The 12,920-nt window shown below is 45.8% G+C and overlaps 1 protein-coding gene across 1 annotated transcript in view; it reads right to left on the bottom strand.

Moving 5' to 3' along the window:
- Window positions 1–524: 524 nt before the first annotated feature.
- Window positions 525–12,920, bottom strand: part of ASIP (agouti signaling protein) — a 96,160-nt gene continuing 83,764 nt past the window's right edge. Inside the window, exons 3-5 of the mRNA XM_061127099.1 lie at window positions 7,767–7,936; window positions 6,372–6,436; window positions 525–1,640 (exon numbers count right to left, since the gene is read on the bottom strand). Coding sequence (XP_060983082.1) covers window positions 1,374–1,640; window positions 6,372–6,436; window positions 7,767–7,926 — 492 coding nt within the window. The 5' untranslated portion in view covers window positions 7,927–7,936 and the 3' untranslated portion in view covers window positions 525–1,373. The remainder of the gene's footprint in view (window positions 1,641–6,371; window positions 6,437–7,766; window positions 7,937–12,920) is intronic.

The following is a 12,920-nucleotide window of genomic DNA, read 5'->3' as shown; positions in this document are numbered from 1 at the left end:
CAGGTCAGTCAGATTCCCCACTCGTGGGAATTTGAATTATCTGTGGTCCCATGCAAGAACTGAAGTGGTTGGAGGTGACATCCCATAGCTTTGCCCTGAAAACACTGTCCATTGGTTTCTTTGACCTGGCTCCTTTTACATCCTCAGGGTGCTATCCTTTCTAAGGCTTGTTGTTTGGCTTTTTCTTTGATTCTTTGAAGAATCCAGACCTCTCCAGTAGAGTACTGCCCCACTTTGTGTCTTAGGCTAGCCAGAATTGGTTCTGTAGTTTGCAACCAAAGCATTCTGACTGACTTCAAATTTTGCAAATGGGAAAATGGTAGTAGCATCAAGAGGTCAGTGACTTGTTCAAGCCCACATTGTTAGAACTTTGGGCACAAGTGTAACGCCATGCTCTCCAGGAAGAAATGATCCTAAATCAATATTCACAACAGGAGAACAAACACATCTAGGACAGAACTAACCTTTGTATCATGCATATGAGAGAGAGACAGGAAGAGAAATGTGAATAATGGCTGGGAAATAGGGGGCATGTATCCCAGACCTTCACAACTTTGAATTCTGGTCACTCAGGCAGGGTCTTGCAGAGACCCAGAACCATTCTCTCTGGACCCTAAGGCTTGAGGAGGAATTTCTGAAAAGGTGGAAGAATCTTAGGATCTCAACTGAAGGTGAACTTGGGCAGATAAATACCTAACCAGGGATCTAAGCCAACAGAAGCAAAACTGAGGGTCTGTGGGAACAGACCACATATGCTGACAACAGTAGTGGTAGAGTTAGTCGCTCAGTCATGTCCGACTCTTTGCGACCCCATGGACTGTGGCTTGCCAGGCTCCTCTGTCCATGCAATTCTCCAGGCAAGAATACTGGAGTGGATTGCCATTCCCTTCTCCAGTGCTAACAGTGGTTCTGACTTTTAATAAGGGCTGGTGGTCATTGTCCACTAAACTGTAAGCTCTGTAAGAAGAGGACTGGACTTGTTCACCACAATATTCACAACACCTGGCACAAGGCCTCGTGCCTGGTAGGTGCTCAATACACATTTGCTGAAGGACAGAATGGGTTGGGCTTCCACGTGGTTGTCTGGATCCAGCAGCCTAGTGGTTTTGTCACTAATGGATTGGGTCTTTGGCTTTGCATCTCTGGCCTCATCTGGGGGGAGAATGGTGCCTGGCTGGTGAGCAATGTCTGGAAAACACCGGAGCAGTGGCTACAATATGTTCCCAATATTCTAATTACTGATGACATTTACTCAGCAGCAGTTCTGGTACAGGGAACAAAAGGTTCTGTGGGCTTGCAGCCTAAATGACAGAACACAAAAGAGCTTCTCTCTCTCTCTCTATGTTGCTTGCTTTAAGGTATAAGAAGCAATACTATTTCAGATTTACAATAAGAACAGCAAGAGCGATGATCTCCCATTTTATAGACAAGTGAATAGAAGCCCAGAAAAATGCAGACTTTTCCCAATGTGCAGAATCGTGTCCCCAGCCTAGCCTGGAGCACCCATCATTTTTCTGCATGTGTGTTCTCTGCCTGGGTAGTTCCAGCTCTGTCCGGTCTCGGATCTGATGTTTGCATCCTTCATTCCACGCTGGTTGTGTCACTGCAGGCACAATGTGGGTCTCCAGTGGAGAAAGTTCCTTGGAAAGGAATTTTGAGACATTTGAAAGATGAAAGATTGTAAGTAGACAAGTGGGTTGGGGTGGGGGGTGGCCCCACCTGTGCTGGCCCTTGAGTCCCACTGTCCTCACCTCCAAGGACAGAGATAAATGGTGGTTATCAGGGCCGAGGAAACTGCTTCACATTGTTCAGTCACATAACCTCTCTCTAGACTCTCTTTCTTGTGTACAACAGGCCTTGTTATTATTTTTTTTTAAATTATCTTCTTGTATCACCACTGTTTGCAGTTTCTTCTTTCTTGTTTATGGTAATTCCTTTGGGAAAAGCTCTAGTTCTGGGGAACATTGACAGCTGAAATCTCAGCTTGTCTACCTTTTCTACTGGCAGGGATATCCTCAGCCAAGCAGGGCAAGTAGGTGCTATCACTGAGAGCCCTTGCCTCTCAAAGTGCTAGGAGTTTTCGTGTGACTGCCCCCACCCTGGCTGGTCCTTTTTCACAGACCCTGTTAATACCTTTACTGCCTCTCTCCCCAAAACAGCACCTCCCAGGGACCTTCCAAAGATAAGATGCTTCATCTCAGTTTTCCACAGACTCAGAATCTCTAAGGATGGGGCTATAGGTGACAGTTTGGGACACTTGAAGAAGACAGGCCCCTAATAACCCAGAACAAAAATTGCTGCCTAGTCACCATGCCAGGCTCACTGCTTCCTTCCTAGTTGACAGAGCTGGGGTAAGTAGTGAGGAAAAGTTCAGGCTTTCAGAATTAAAAATGGCTGGGGACCACTGGTTGGAGTTCTTTTAGCCTGGGAGTGGGAGAAACAACTTTCTTTTTCTTGGGAACTTGAATTATGAATGGTCCCATGCAAGAACTGAAGTGTCTGGAGGTAACTTAACCCTGAAAACACTGTCCATTGGTTTCTTTGACCTGGCTCCTTTCATGTCCTTCAGGGTCCTATCCTTTCTGAGGCTTTTCACATGGCTTATTCTTTGATTCTTTGAGGTCCCCAGAACTCTCTAGTAGACCACCCCCCTATCTAACCCCCTCCTTTATTTGTTTCTGAGGCTAACCTTTTTGGTGGAGCCTCCTAAGGCTGTAGGATCCTCAGGCCAGAGCCTTCTGGCCGTTGGACCCACAGCAATGTCCAGTTACAATCAGCCACCCCAGCTTGTATTCACAGACCCAGACCCCTCAGGGCAGACAGCACAGTAAGATTGGGTATGGAGTTGTAGTTATTTTGTTTTTGTGGAGGTGAGGGGAGCTCCTTAGAACGGGGGGTAGTGTGAAAGACTGAATGTGTGCTCAGTCGTGTCTGACTCTTTGTGACCCCCATGGACTGCCTGCCCCTTTGTATACCAGACAAGAATACTGGAGCGGGTTGCCATTTCCTACTCCTACTCCAGGGAATCATCTTCCCTACCAGGGACCATCAAATCTATGTCTCTTGTGTCTCCTGCATTGGCAGGCGAGTTCTTTACCACAGCGCCACCTGGGAGGCCCAGCAGTTCCTTAACGGTTGCATTCTGCCTCCCTGGTTTTGGAGGCAGCTTCGGGTGTCTGGAAGTCCCTGGCAGGCTACAGTCCGTGGGACTGCAGAGACGGACACGACTGAGCGTCTTCACTTTCTTTCTGCCTCCCTGATTTTGGAGGCAGCTTCGGGTGTCCCCAGGGTTAAAGGTAGGGGGCAGCACTGTCTCTGGCGGCCAGATCCAGAAAAGCGCTTACCAGGAGTGCAACCTCAGGGCTAGGTAACCGCGTTTCCCCAGGCCCGGGAGAGAGCAGGTGCGCAGCTTGCGGAACTTCTGCGGTGCAGGGGACTCAGCGAAGGGAAAAGGATAGTTCGGGTTCCTTAAAGAAACAGCCACACACTTTCGAGAAGACTACATGTATTTGGATTTTAGCCCAGCCCTAGCCTAGACTTCCTGAAGCCCCGCCTCCTCAGAGCCCCGCCCAAACGTCAATATCCACGCCCACTCCGTTCTCTGAAGCCCCTCCTACCAGAGCTCTCCCGCCCCAGAAAGGCCCCGGGGTCCCAGGAGCCCCGCCTTTGGAAGCCCGCCCTGAGGCGCGCTCAGCAGGTGGGGTTGAGCACGCGGCAGGAGCAGACGCTGCGGAAGAAGCGGCACTGGCAGAAGGCGCACGGGTCGCAGCACGCGGGCGCTGGAGGCTTGCAGCTGTCGCGGGTGGCCACGCAGGGGGTAGGCGGCGGGGGCCGGGGCCGTGCCACGTTCTTCATCGGAGCCTTTCTCTGCGGGGAAATGCCGGGGCTGCCCGAGCCATCCACGTCCGCCCCAGTTGTCCTCACCCCTGCCTGGGAACTCCTCGGACTAGACGTCCCCACCTGCTGTCCACCGCCCGCTCGACTCATGCCCACAGAGCACCCTAGCGGGTACCCGCCTGCTTCGCCAACAACACTTAACTGGCTCGGGCCTGGCCTCTTCTCTCCCCAGGGGATCCCATTCAGCTGCACGGATTTTAACTCTCGTCTTTGTTGTCTTCCCCTTCCAGTGTATCCGCAATCCCTATTGGTTCTGCCTTCACGGTAGGTCCGGAGTCTAGCCACTTCACTACGGCTGAAACCCTGGGCTTGGCCACTGCCTGCTGCCCTTGCCCCCTTACTGTCCAATCTCCAGCGCACAAGGAACTAAGCGCATCCTCCTTCCCCTCACTTGGATCCCTGAGGCCCTCTGTGGTTTGGCCCGCCTACCACTCCCACTGGTCTTAAACACACTGCCCGACCTGCCCGCCCTCTGTGCACCAAGCACAGCAAATGAGTTCCTGTTGCAGGCGCTTTGTTTTGGGGCTTCCTTTCCTGGGGACATTCTTTGCTATGCTGTCCAGTGCAGGCAGCCACCCACCATATGTGGCTGCTGAGTACTTTAAATGTGTCTAGTGCAACTGAGGAACCGGGGTTTTCAATTTTTATTTAATTTTAATTAAAATTTAAAGCTGAAGTGAAATGTTTCTCATTAAAGACAACTATATTGTTTTGTTAGGACTGTATTTCACTAGTGTTAAAAACTGGGCATCAGAATTGAGAGTGTAAAAGTCAAAGACTTAGCACAAAAAAAGTAAAATATCAATAACTTTTTATGTTGGTTACGTATTAAAATGATAATATTTGGGGTCTACTGGGGTAAATAAAATATTGCACCTGCTTTTTTTTTCCTTTTAAAAATCTGGCTACTAAAAAAAAATCTGGCTACTAGAATTTTAATTTATATGAGTCTCACATTGCATTTCCATTGAACACTGCAGCTCAAGATTACGAAGTTTCTCAGTCTTTTAAGTGCTGCCTCCTTCTGGAGTACTTCCCCTGACCACTTTTCCCTTCCCTCTGTCTCCATGCTTTCATTCCTTTGCAGTGTTTATCATTATCTGAACAGCACTGGTTAACGTGCTGTTCTGTTTCTCCCAGAAGAGTGTAAGCTCCATGAGAGCAGTTATGTATCTCTCTTGTTCACTACTATATTTCCAGAATCTAGCATGTAAATAGATTTTACAGTTCTGTCAATCATCTGATCTGCTTGTTCACTTTACAGAAGCCTCAAAGAGAACAGGGAACTTTATTGTGATCACAGTGCCATGTCATACCTTCCAATGCCTAGTACAGTATTCCCGGCTCTGTTTACAATGATCTGATCAAATGAGGCACACTAAAATAGGAACACTGTGCATTTCAACAGTGCCTTAATCTAGTATTTCTCAAAGTGTGGGAACCTGTATCATGGTGGTACAATTTTATGCAGTACAAGAATAATAAATGACACTGAATCACACAGTGAGAGAGGATTCTTTTTTCAATCTCTTTCAAACGGAAAGGCTCACAACACTTTCTAATCCTTCTTTGTTAATACAGAGAGCAAGTCTCAGATTTAGAACTTTTGGCAAGCAACACCAACCAGCTAGAATTTGCTAACAAGGTTTTGTTTTTACTTTACTTATTTTCATGGTTACTTCCGATTTATGCCAAGTGATACTGGTTTTCTATCATGATTATATAGTTGTTTTTTTTGTTTGTTTTGTTTTTGGCTGTCCTGAATCTTTGCTGCTTCAAGGGCTATTCTCTGGTTGTGGTTAGTGGGGACTACTCTCTGGTTGCAGTGTTTGGGCCTCTCATTGCAGTGGCTTTTCTTGCTGCCTTGTATGGGCTCTAGGGCACACAGGCTTCAGTAGTTGTAGCTCCCTGGCTCTAGAGTATAGGCTCAATAGTAGCGGCGCATGGGCCAGGTTGCTCTGAGGTATGCGGGGGTCTTTCTGACCCAAGGATCCAACCCATGTCTTCTGCATTGGCAGGCGGATTCTTTACCACAGAGCCACCAGGGAAGTCCTGTTACATAGTATTTTTGTTTTTAAGTTTTAAACAAATATTAAATAAGTGGAACTCAGATATGGTAAAAGTTGTAGAAATGGTTCTGAAATGACTGAGGTTTGGGAAACATTGCGTTCATCAAAAGAATGAATGACAGTGAAATTTCAGGCAGGGTTCAAGCTAGTTTAGGAAGTCTGAGCTAGTTATTTTAGGCAGGGTTCAAGCTAGTTTAGTTTAGGTAAGCAATTTTACTCAGCATCCTGGACCTCAGCTCTTGGTGGTCTGTTTCAGGGCTGGAGGTCAGGAAGGTTTTGGTAGCTTTCAGTTTCTCTGGGGCATGCAACCCTGGAAAATCTTTCATTTAGTTCCTAGCGAGAGTTTGGGTGTCCCCCCCCCTTTAAGTCCAGTCCCATCCTGACAATGTGAACTCCCAGGCCTACCTTGGAAGGTCTTTTCTTCTTTTCCGCTTCATTTCTGCTGATCTTTTTGGATTTCTTGTTCAGTGCTTCAGAGAGAGACAGAAGGAACAAAGCCATTTTCTCAGGATCCTTAACTGCAGTGAAGTGGGAGGAGCAGAAAGGGCTCTAGGAAGCCCCAGGGTTGGGGAGAGGATGAAGGTTTGGTTGGATAGATCACATCTTGGGACTTAGGCCAGCAGCTTCTGCAGCCTGGCTGCAGACCTGGAGCCAGAGACTGAGAGCAAAGAGTCCTCTGAAGGAAAGCTAAAGGGAAAATCCAAGAAGGCCCTGGAAAATGGACTCAGTGTCTCATACAAGGATGGTCTTGTGTTTCCGGTATTCCTATTTCCTATTTCTCAGAGCTTTGGAGCCAGGCAGACCTGATTTGAATCCTGACTCTGCTACATAACAGCTTTGTGGTCTTGGACAAACTACTTAATCTCCTTAAGACTCAGTTTTCTCATATGCAAGTAGGTACTGTAATACCTACCTTGAAGAGTTGTGAGGATAAATGAGGTATATTTATATAGTGGAAAATCTGACACAGATCAATGTTAATGTGCTCCAGTCCCTTCCCATATATCTAGAATATCCTCTTTTTGAAGTGACAGGCAAGTCAGTAAGGAATATTAGTTTTGAGCTTAGATTCTGGAATTAAACAGAACCTAACCCAGAACCTGGGTATGTATTCAGTTCAGTCAGTTCAGTTCAGTCGCTCAGTCGTGTCTTAATCTTTGCGACCTATGGACTGTCTCTGCCAATTACAAACTGTATGTTAGTTACTTAACTTTTCTAACTTCTAATTTACTTAGCTGTGAAATAAAATAGAAATAAAAATAGTATTCACTTCAGAGTGCCTATCAGAAAATAAGTATATATGTTATTATGATTATTGTCAGAGGAATTCGAACCAGAAATTCTCTAATGCTAGGCTGTAATACCTCTGATATTTTCCTCTCAGCAGTCATTTTCAATTCTCAACCCTGGCATGAAAGAACTAGTTCATCCCAGACTTGGTTATATTCTGCAGAATTTTCTAAAAATTTTACCATTGATAGGAGTTATATGATTCAGTAAGTTTCAGAAATGCCAAGTTAAACCAAATTCACCAGGTGTCTTGACTTTAGGGTTTCTCAGAGCCTCTAACTTGCTAAGCTGCATATTAGATTGGTGAGAGGCAGAGCTTTCTTAACCAAATGAGTTAAGGGGCACTTGATTCCTCCAGAATTGTTCTGAGGAATGAGCACAAAGGAGCTCTGGCCTACGGCAATGGATCCTGATAGCGGCTTGGGGAGTGTTTGACCCCCTTTAGCCCCTTCTCATGGGCCAGAGCCCAGAGGCTGGGCCCCAGGCCAGCCAGTGGGTAAGACTACTTACCCACAATAGAGACAGAAGGGAAATCCAACAGGTTCATGGAAGAGTTGTTCTTCAGGTTCCTTTCATCTCTGGGCTTTTCCTCAGGTGCCAGGTGGCTGTAGGCAGTGAGGAAGCACAGGCAGGCCAGCAAGGTAGCCAGGAGGAGGCGGCTGACGTCCATCCCAGGAGGCCTGAGAGGGACAGAGAAGGCAGTCAGGTGGGCCGGGGGTTCTGGCAAATGCGTGTGCCCTCCTGCTTTCTTTATGTTTCTTTGGGCTGGTGCTCTGACCCCCAGCCCACAGCCCAGTGTCCCAGTGGAGCTGGAGGACCAGCAAGGCTTAGGACAGGAAAGGAGAACTCATGAAGGAAAAAGAGAGGAAAGGAGAGAGGGGAGAGGAAGAAAGACAAGGAAGGGAGGGAGATTGCAAAGAGAAAAAGAATGCATTGCAATTGGTCTCTGCCTTCCAGAGGGTGGGGTGCTCTTTTTGTTTCATTTTATAAGTCGGTGGCTCCAGGAGACCCAAGGCCTAAGCAGAATTGTTGATAGGTCCCCAGTAATGCCTCACAGGGGCAGAAGTCTTACTAAAGTACAGAGAACAAGGCTCATGAGTTAAGACTCAAGAGAAGGTGCATGGATAAATGGCTCCTTTGGACAAATGTGTATGTCATTGCATATGCTATATTCTGACATCCAGAGGAAATGAATGCAGGTATGTTTTGTGTCAGAAGGATAGGATGGACCCGTTCACATAGGCTAGCTAGATTTACTGATTTATTGCTAGCTTGGGTTTTGATGAAAAAGACAGATCCCAGAGTGGATTTCTTCCCACAAATGTCTGTTTGGCTCAGTCAAGGCTCACAGCTTCAGCATCATCTTATCGTCTCTGAGTGTGGGATCCCCACTCCTCACCTACTCTGTGCAAGTTCTTGCTATCATATCTGGACTTATTAGTTAGGTGGCGCTAGAGGTGAAGAACCCGCCTGCCAATGTAGGAGATGTAAGAGACTTGGGCTGGGAAGATCCCCTGGAGGAGGGAATGGCAACCCACTCCAGTATTCTTGCCTGGAGAATCCCATGGAAAGAGGAGCCTGGAGAGCTCCAGTCCATAGGGTTTCAAACAGTCAGACATGACTGAAGTGACTTAGCATGCACTCGAGCCAATATATTCCCTTTATTTTCTTAACATTTTTTTTTTTTGTGAAGCATTTTTAAACCCTTTATTTGTAATAATATTGCTTCTGTTTTATGTTTTGGTTTTGGGCTGGGGAGCATGTAAGATCTTAGCTCAAACTCACACCCCTGCATTGGAAGCGGGGGGGTCTTAACCACTGGACCACCAGGGAAGCCCCCCCTTTATTGTTTTAAACTAGTATGAGTGGAGTTTTCTGTTACTCTCAACTCAGGGCATTCTAAAGGATAGTTTCCCTTGCAAATAGTCTTGTTGTTACATTTTCAGGTGTAAAGTTAGATTCTAAAGCAAAAATCTCCAGCTAGCAAATGATGGAATTTTTTTTTTTTAATTTCACACTGAAGTAAGTAATTGGCTTGCCTTTAGGGATCATATTGTATGAAAAAAATCTTTTTCTTTGAACACCAGGATCACCATCAGCATAATGAAAGGTTCATACTATGAGAGGTGTACAGGAACTGAGACCAGCTGAGGGAAAAGCATATCCGCAGCTCCCAATTCTGGAGTGGCTGTCTCCTTATTGCAGAGCAGGGGCTATCTGGATAGGAGGTTGATCAGAATCACATGCATATTTATTTATTTTTAAAATGTAGTTATTTTGGCTGTGCTGGGTTCTCGTAGCTGCACACAGGCTTTCTCTAGTTGTGTGAGCAGGGGCTTCTCTTCGATGTGGTGCACAAGCTTCTCATTGCAGTGGCTTCTCTTGTTGCAGACCCCAGGCTCTAGGCATGTGGGCTCAGTAGTGGTGCACCGGCTTAGTGGCTCCATGGCATATGGAATCTTCCTGGACCAGGGGTCAAACCCATGTCCCCTGCATTGGCAGGTGGATTCTTATCCACTGTGCCAGCAGGGAAGGCCTCACATCGCCTCGCCTGCATATTTAAATTGCTTCTCTCCCCTCTCTCACTCACTCACTAAGTATATATGGTTGAGTTTGCATAAGTTAACTGCGAGCATGATCTGGCTTCACTATGCTTTCTATCTTTGTCCAATCACCACCCTCCACAGTCAAGAATGCTGGTTTTAATTTTTGACTCTTTCTTTCCTGATCTTTACATCTGATCTCTTACCAAATTTTACTTTATGCTCTCTTTAAATTATCTCATATTTTCCACTTCCTCTTCACTCCAGCCCATACCTTCTTCTCAGTGGAACCAGTTACACTACTCCTCCATCAGGAGGCCTTTGCTCTGGCTTCAACAACATTATCCACTCTGAGTTTCCCCAATCACATTTTCTCCTTCCTCCAGGGCCCAGCTCAATGCCAGCTTTGGCACATTTCTCTCTCAGTTTCAGGTCAGCCCCAATGGTTCTCTCCCTTTTCTGGACTCTTCCAGGTCTTAAACTTATTACCATATCGCTTAGTACTTCACTGTTCTTCAAGTGTTCATGTGGGTCATCTCATCAGTTAGACTTGGTTCTTTGTTTCAAGAGCCTCACGGTCACCTCCCAGCTGCTGTAGTTCTGCTGTCATACCCACCTATTCCAGTTTGCCTCTCTGCCTGTTTTAGATGCCACTTGAATTCTAAATTCTTGGCCAACCAAAAGGTTCTTCTAGCCCAGTTCAGTCTAACTAGAGCCATCAGGGTTGCCTGGGATGGCTAGTTGGTTAGGACTGAGGAAAACTATATTTGAACGATTTCTTCCATTCCTCCTTCCTTCTCAAATCCTGAGCCATCTCTTCCTCGTAGGACTCCCTTCTCTCTCTGATGCTGCTGCTGGGCTCTTAGCTTGGAGAGTAATTTCCTTCTCTCTTGTTCCCCACCTCCAATCAATCAGTCATTTGAGTTCTAGTGATTTTTATTCCTCCCATTTCTCCCTCCCTTTCCATTCCTTCTGTCCCGAGTGGTCTAGTTCCTCCCACTTGGTCTTCCATAAGAGCCTCCTCATTAGCCTTGACTCTAGAACATATAACCAGATTAAGCTTCCTTTTAAATAAAGTCCCATTTCCTTTCATTCATCCATTCATACATACATATTCTTTCATCTTGTTGATAGGGACAGAGTAAAAGGACAAAAAGCTTCCCTGGTAGCTCAGCTGATAAAGAATCTGCCTACAATGCAGGAGACCCCAGTTTGATTCCTGGGTTGGGAAGATCCACTAGAGAAGGGATAGACCACCTACTCCAGTATTCCTGGGGTTCCCTGGTGGCTCAGCTGGTAAAGAATCCACCTGCAATGCAGGAGACCTGGGTTTGATCCCTGGATTGGGAAGATCCCCTGGAGAAAGAAATGTCTACCTACTCTGGTATTCTGACCTGGAGAATTCCAAGCACTGTATGGTCCATGGGGTTGCAAAGAGTCAGACACGACTGAGCAACTTTCACAAAGGGACAAAACAGGTCATTAAATAGTTAATTCCACTAGGATATTGTAAGTAGAAAAAATAGGGGAGACGCTGTATTACTCAGATTAAAAAAATCAGGTTTGCTTAACCACAAAACCAAGCAGGTTTTGCTTGGCAACAAAACCATGCAACAGAAGTATGAGACATGCCCACAAACAATTAAACAATGGTGGCATGAGACATCTTGTCCAGTGAGCTCAATAAGTTAATGATTCCCTAGGACATGCTCTCTGCACACATAAAAAACCATAATTTGTGGACCTAGCTTGGTCATGTAGGAAGAAGAAAATTCTCTTGTTCAACCTAGAGGAGGAGCTGATGATGGAAGGATGATGTCTATTCAAGAAAAAGAAATTTCTTCTCCCTCTCCCTTTTACTTTGATTATAAAACTGCAGCCCGCTAAATTCTTGGGGTATGGCACCCTGTCACCCCCTGACTTATAAGCCTCATAAGCATCCTATTCAAATAAATCATTTCTTAATCTGTCACTTTGCCTCTTCCTAAATTCTTTCTGCACCAAAACATAAAGGACTGTGGTACCAGAGCTCTTCGGAACCCCCCAGAATGATACCAAATGCTTTCATAGTGAAATTATTAGTTAAGTACCTACTATAAACCAGTGCTATGCTAGATTTTTGGGTTACAATAGTGATTAAGATACAAAATGATGCCTGTCCTTGCAGAGCTTAGATTCTATCAGGGATGGCTGACAAGTTAAATAAGTTATTCTAATAAAGCTTTTGCCACAGGAAACCTCAATTAGTGCATAGACTTAGGGAAGATCTCAGAGCAAGTTGCACTGAAGCTGAGAACAGAGGGCTGATTTGGATTTATCCATGCTGGAGAAGAGAGTGAAAGTGGTGATGGCAGTGTTGCAGACACTGAGAATCATGTACAAGCATGAAGGTCTAAAGGCAAGAGAGGATGGTGCATTTGAGGAACTAGAAAAGATCAGTAAATAAATAAATATAACAGGAGATGGAGGCAGGGGCCAGATCATGACAGGACTTCTAAACCATGATAAGGAGTTTGGACAATATCTTCAAGACAATGGAAAATGAATGAAGAGTTTTGAATAGGAGGAGAGACTTAATCAGATTTGCATTGTAGAAAGATTCCTCCAGGAGCTGGTGATGGACAGGGAGGCCTGGCTTGCTGCGGTTCATGGGGTCACAAAGAGTCAGACACGACTGAGCAACTGAACTGAACTGAACTGAAGATTCCTCTGACTGGTGTGTGGAGATGGAGGGGACAGGACTGAGAGGAGGAAAACCAATTAAGAGGATGCTGCTGGATTCCAGGCAATGTCATTCCTCTAGAGGGGTTACCCTCATTACCAAATGAAATACATAATACATAACCTCAGAGAAGGACCAGAGCCCTCCCCAAGCTACCTTCCACATTCCTTCCCAGTTTCATCTTTTCTTATAGGAAGTATATACCCTAGCCAGGCTTAGCTACCTCCTGGTCCCCATACAAAGCTCCACCTTTACCATTTCTTACGCCTGACCACTTCTGACCTAAGCACAGTACTTAGCTTGTTACACAAGCATTTATTTACTTATCACTGAAGCTGAATCTGTGGCCTTTAGTGACTGCAGTATTCATTTGCTCTTGCCATATTTTGTGTAGCACTT

Source organism: Dama dama, chromosome 23 (assembly GCF_033118175.1).
Source record: "Dama dama isolate Ldn47 chromosome 23, ASM3311817v1, whole genome shotgun sequence".
In the NCBI taxonomy this organism is placed as follows: domain Eukaryota; kingdom Metazoa; phylum Chordata; class Mammalia; order Artiodactyla; family Cervidae; genus Dama; species Dama dama.
This window is presented reverse-complemented; position numbering and strand designations above follow the sequence as displayed.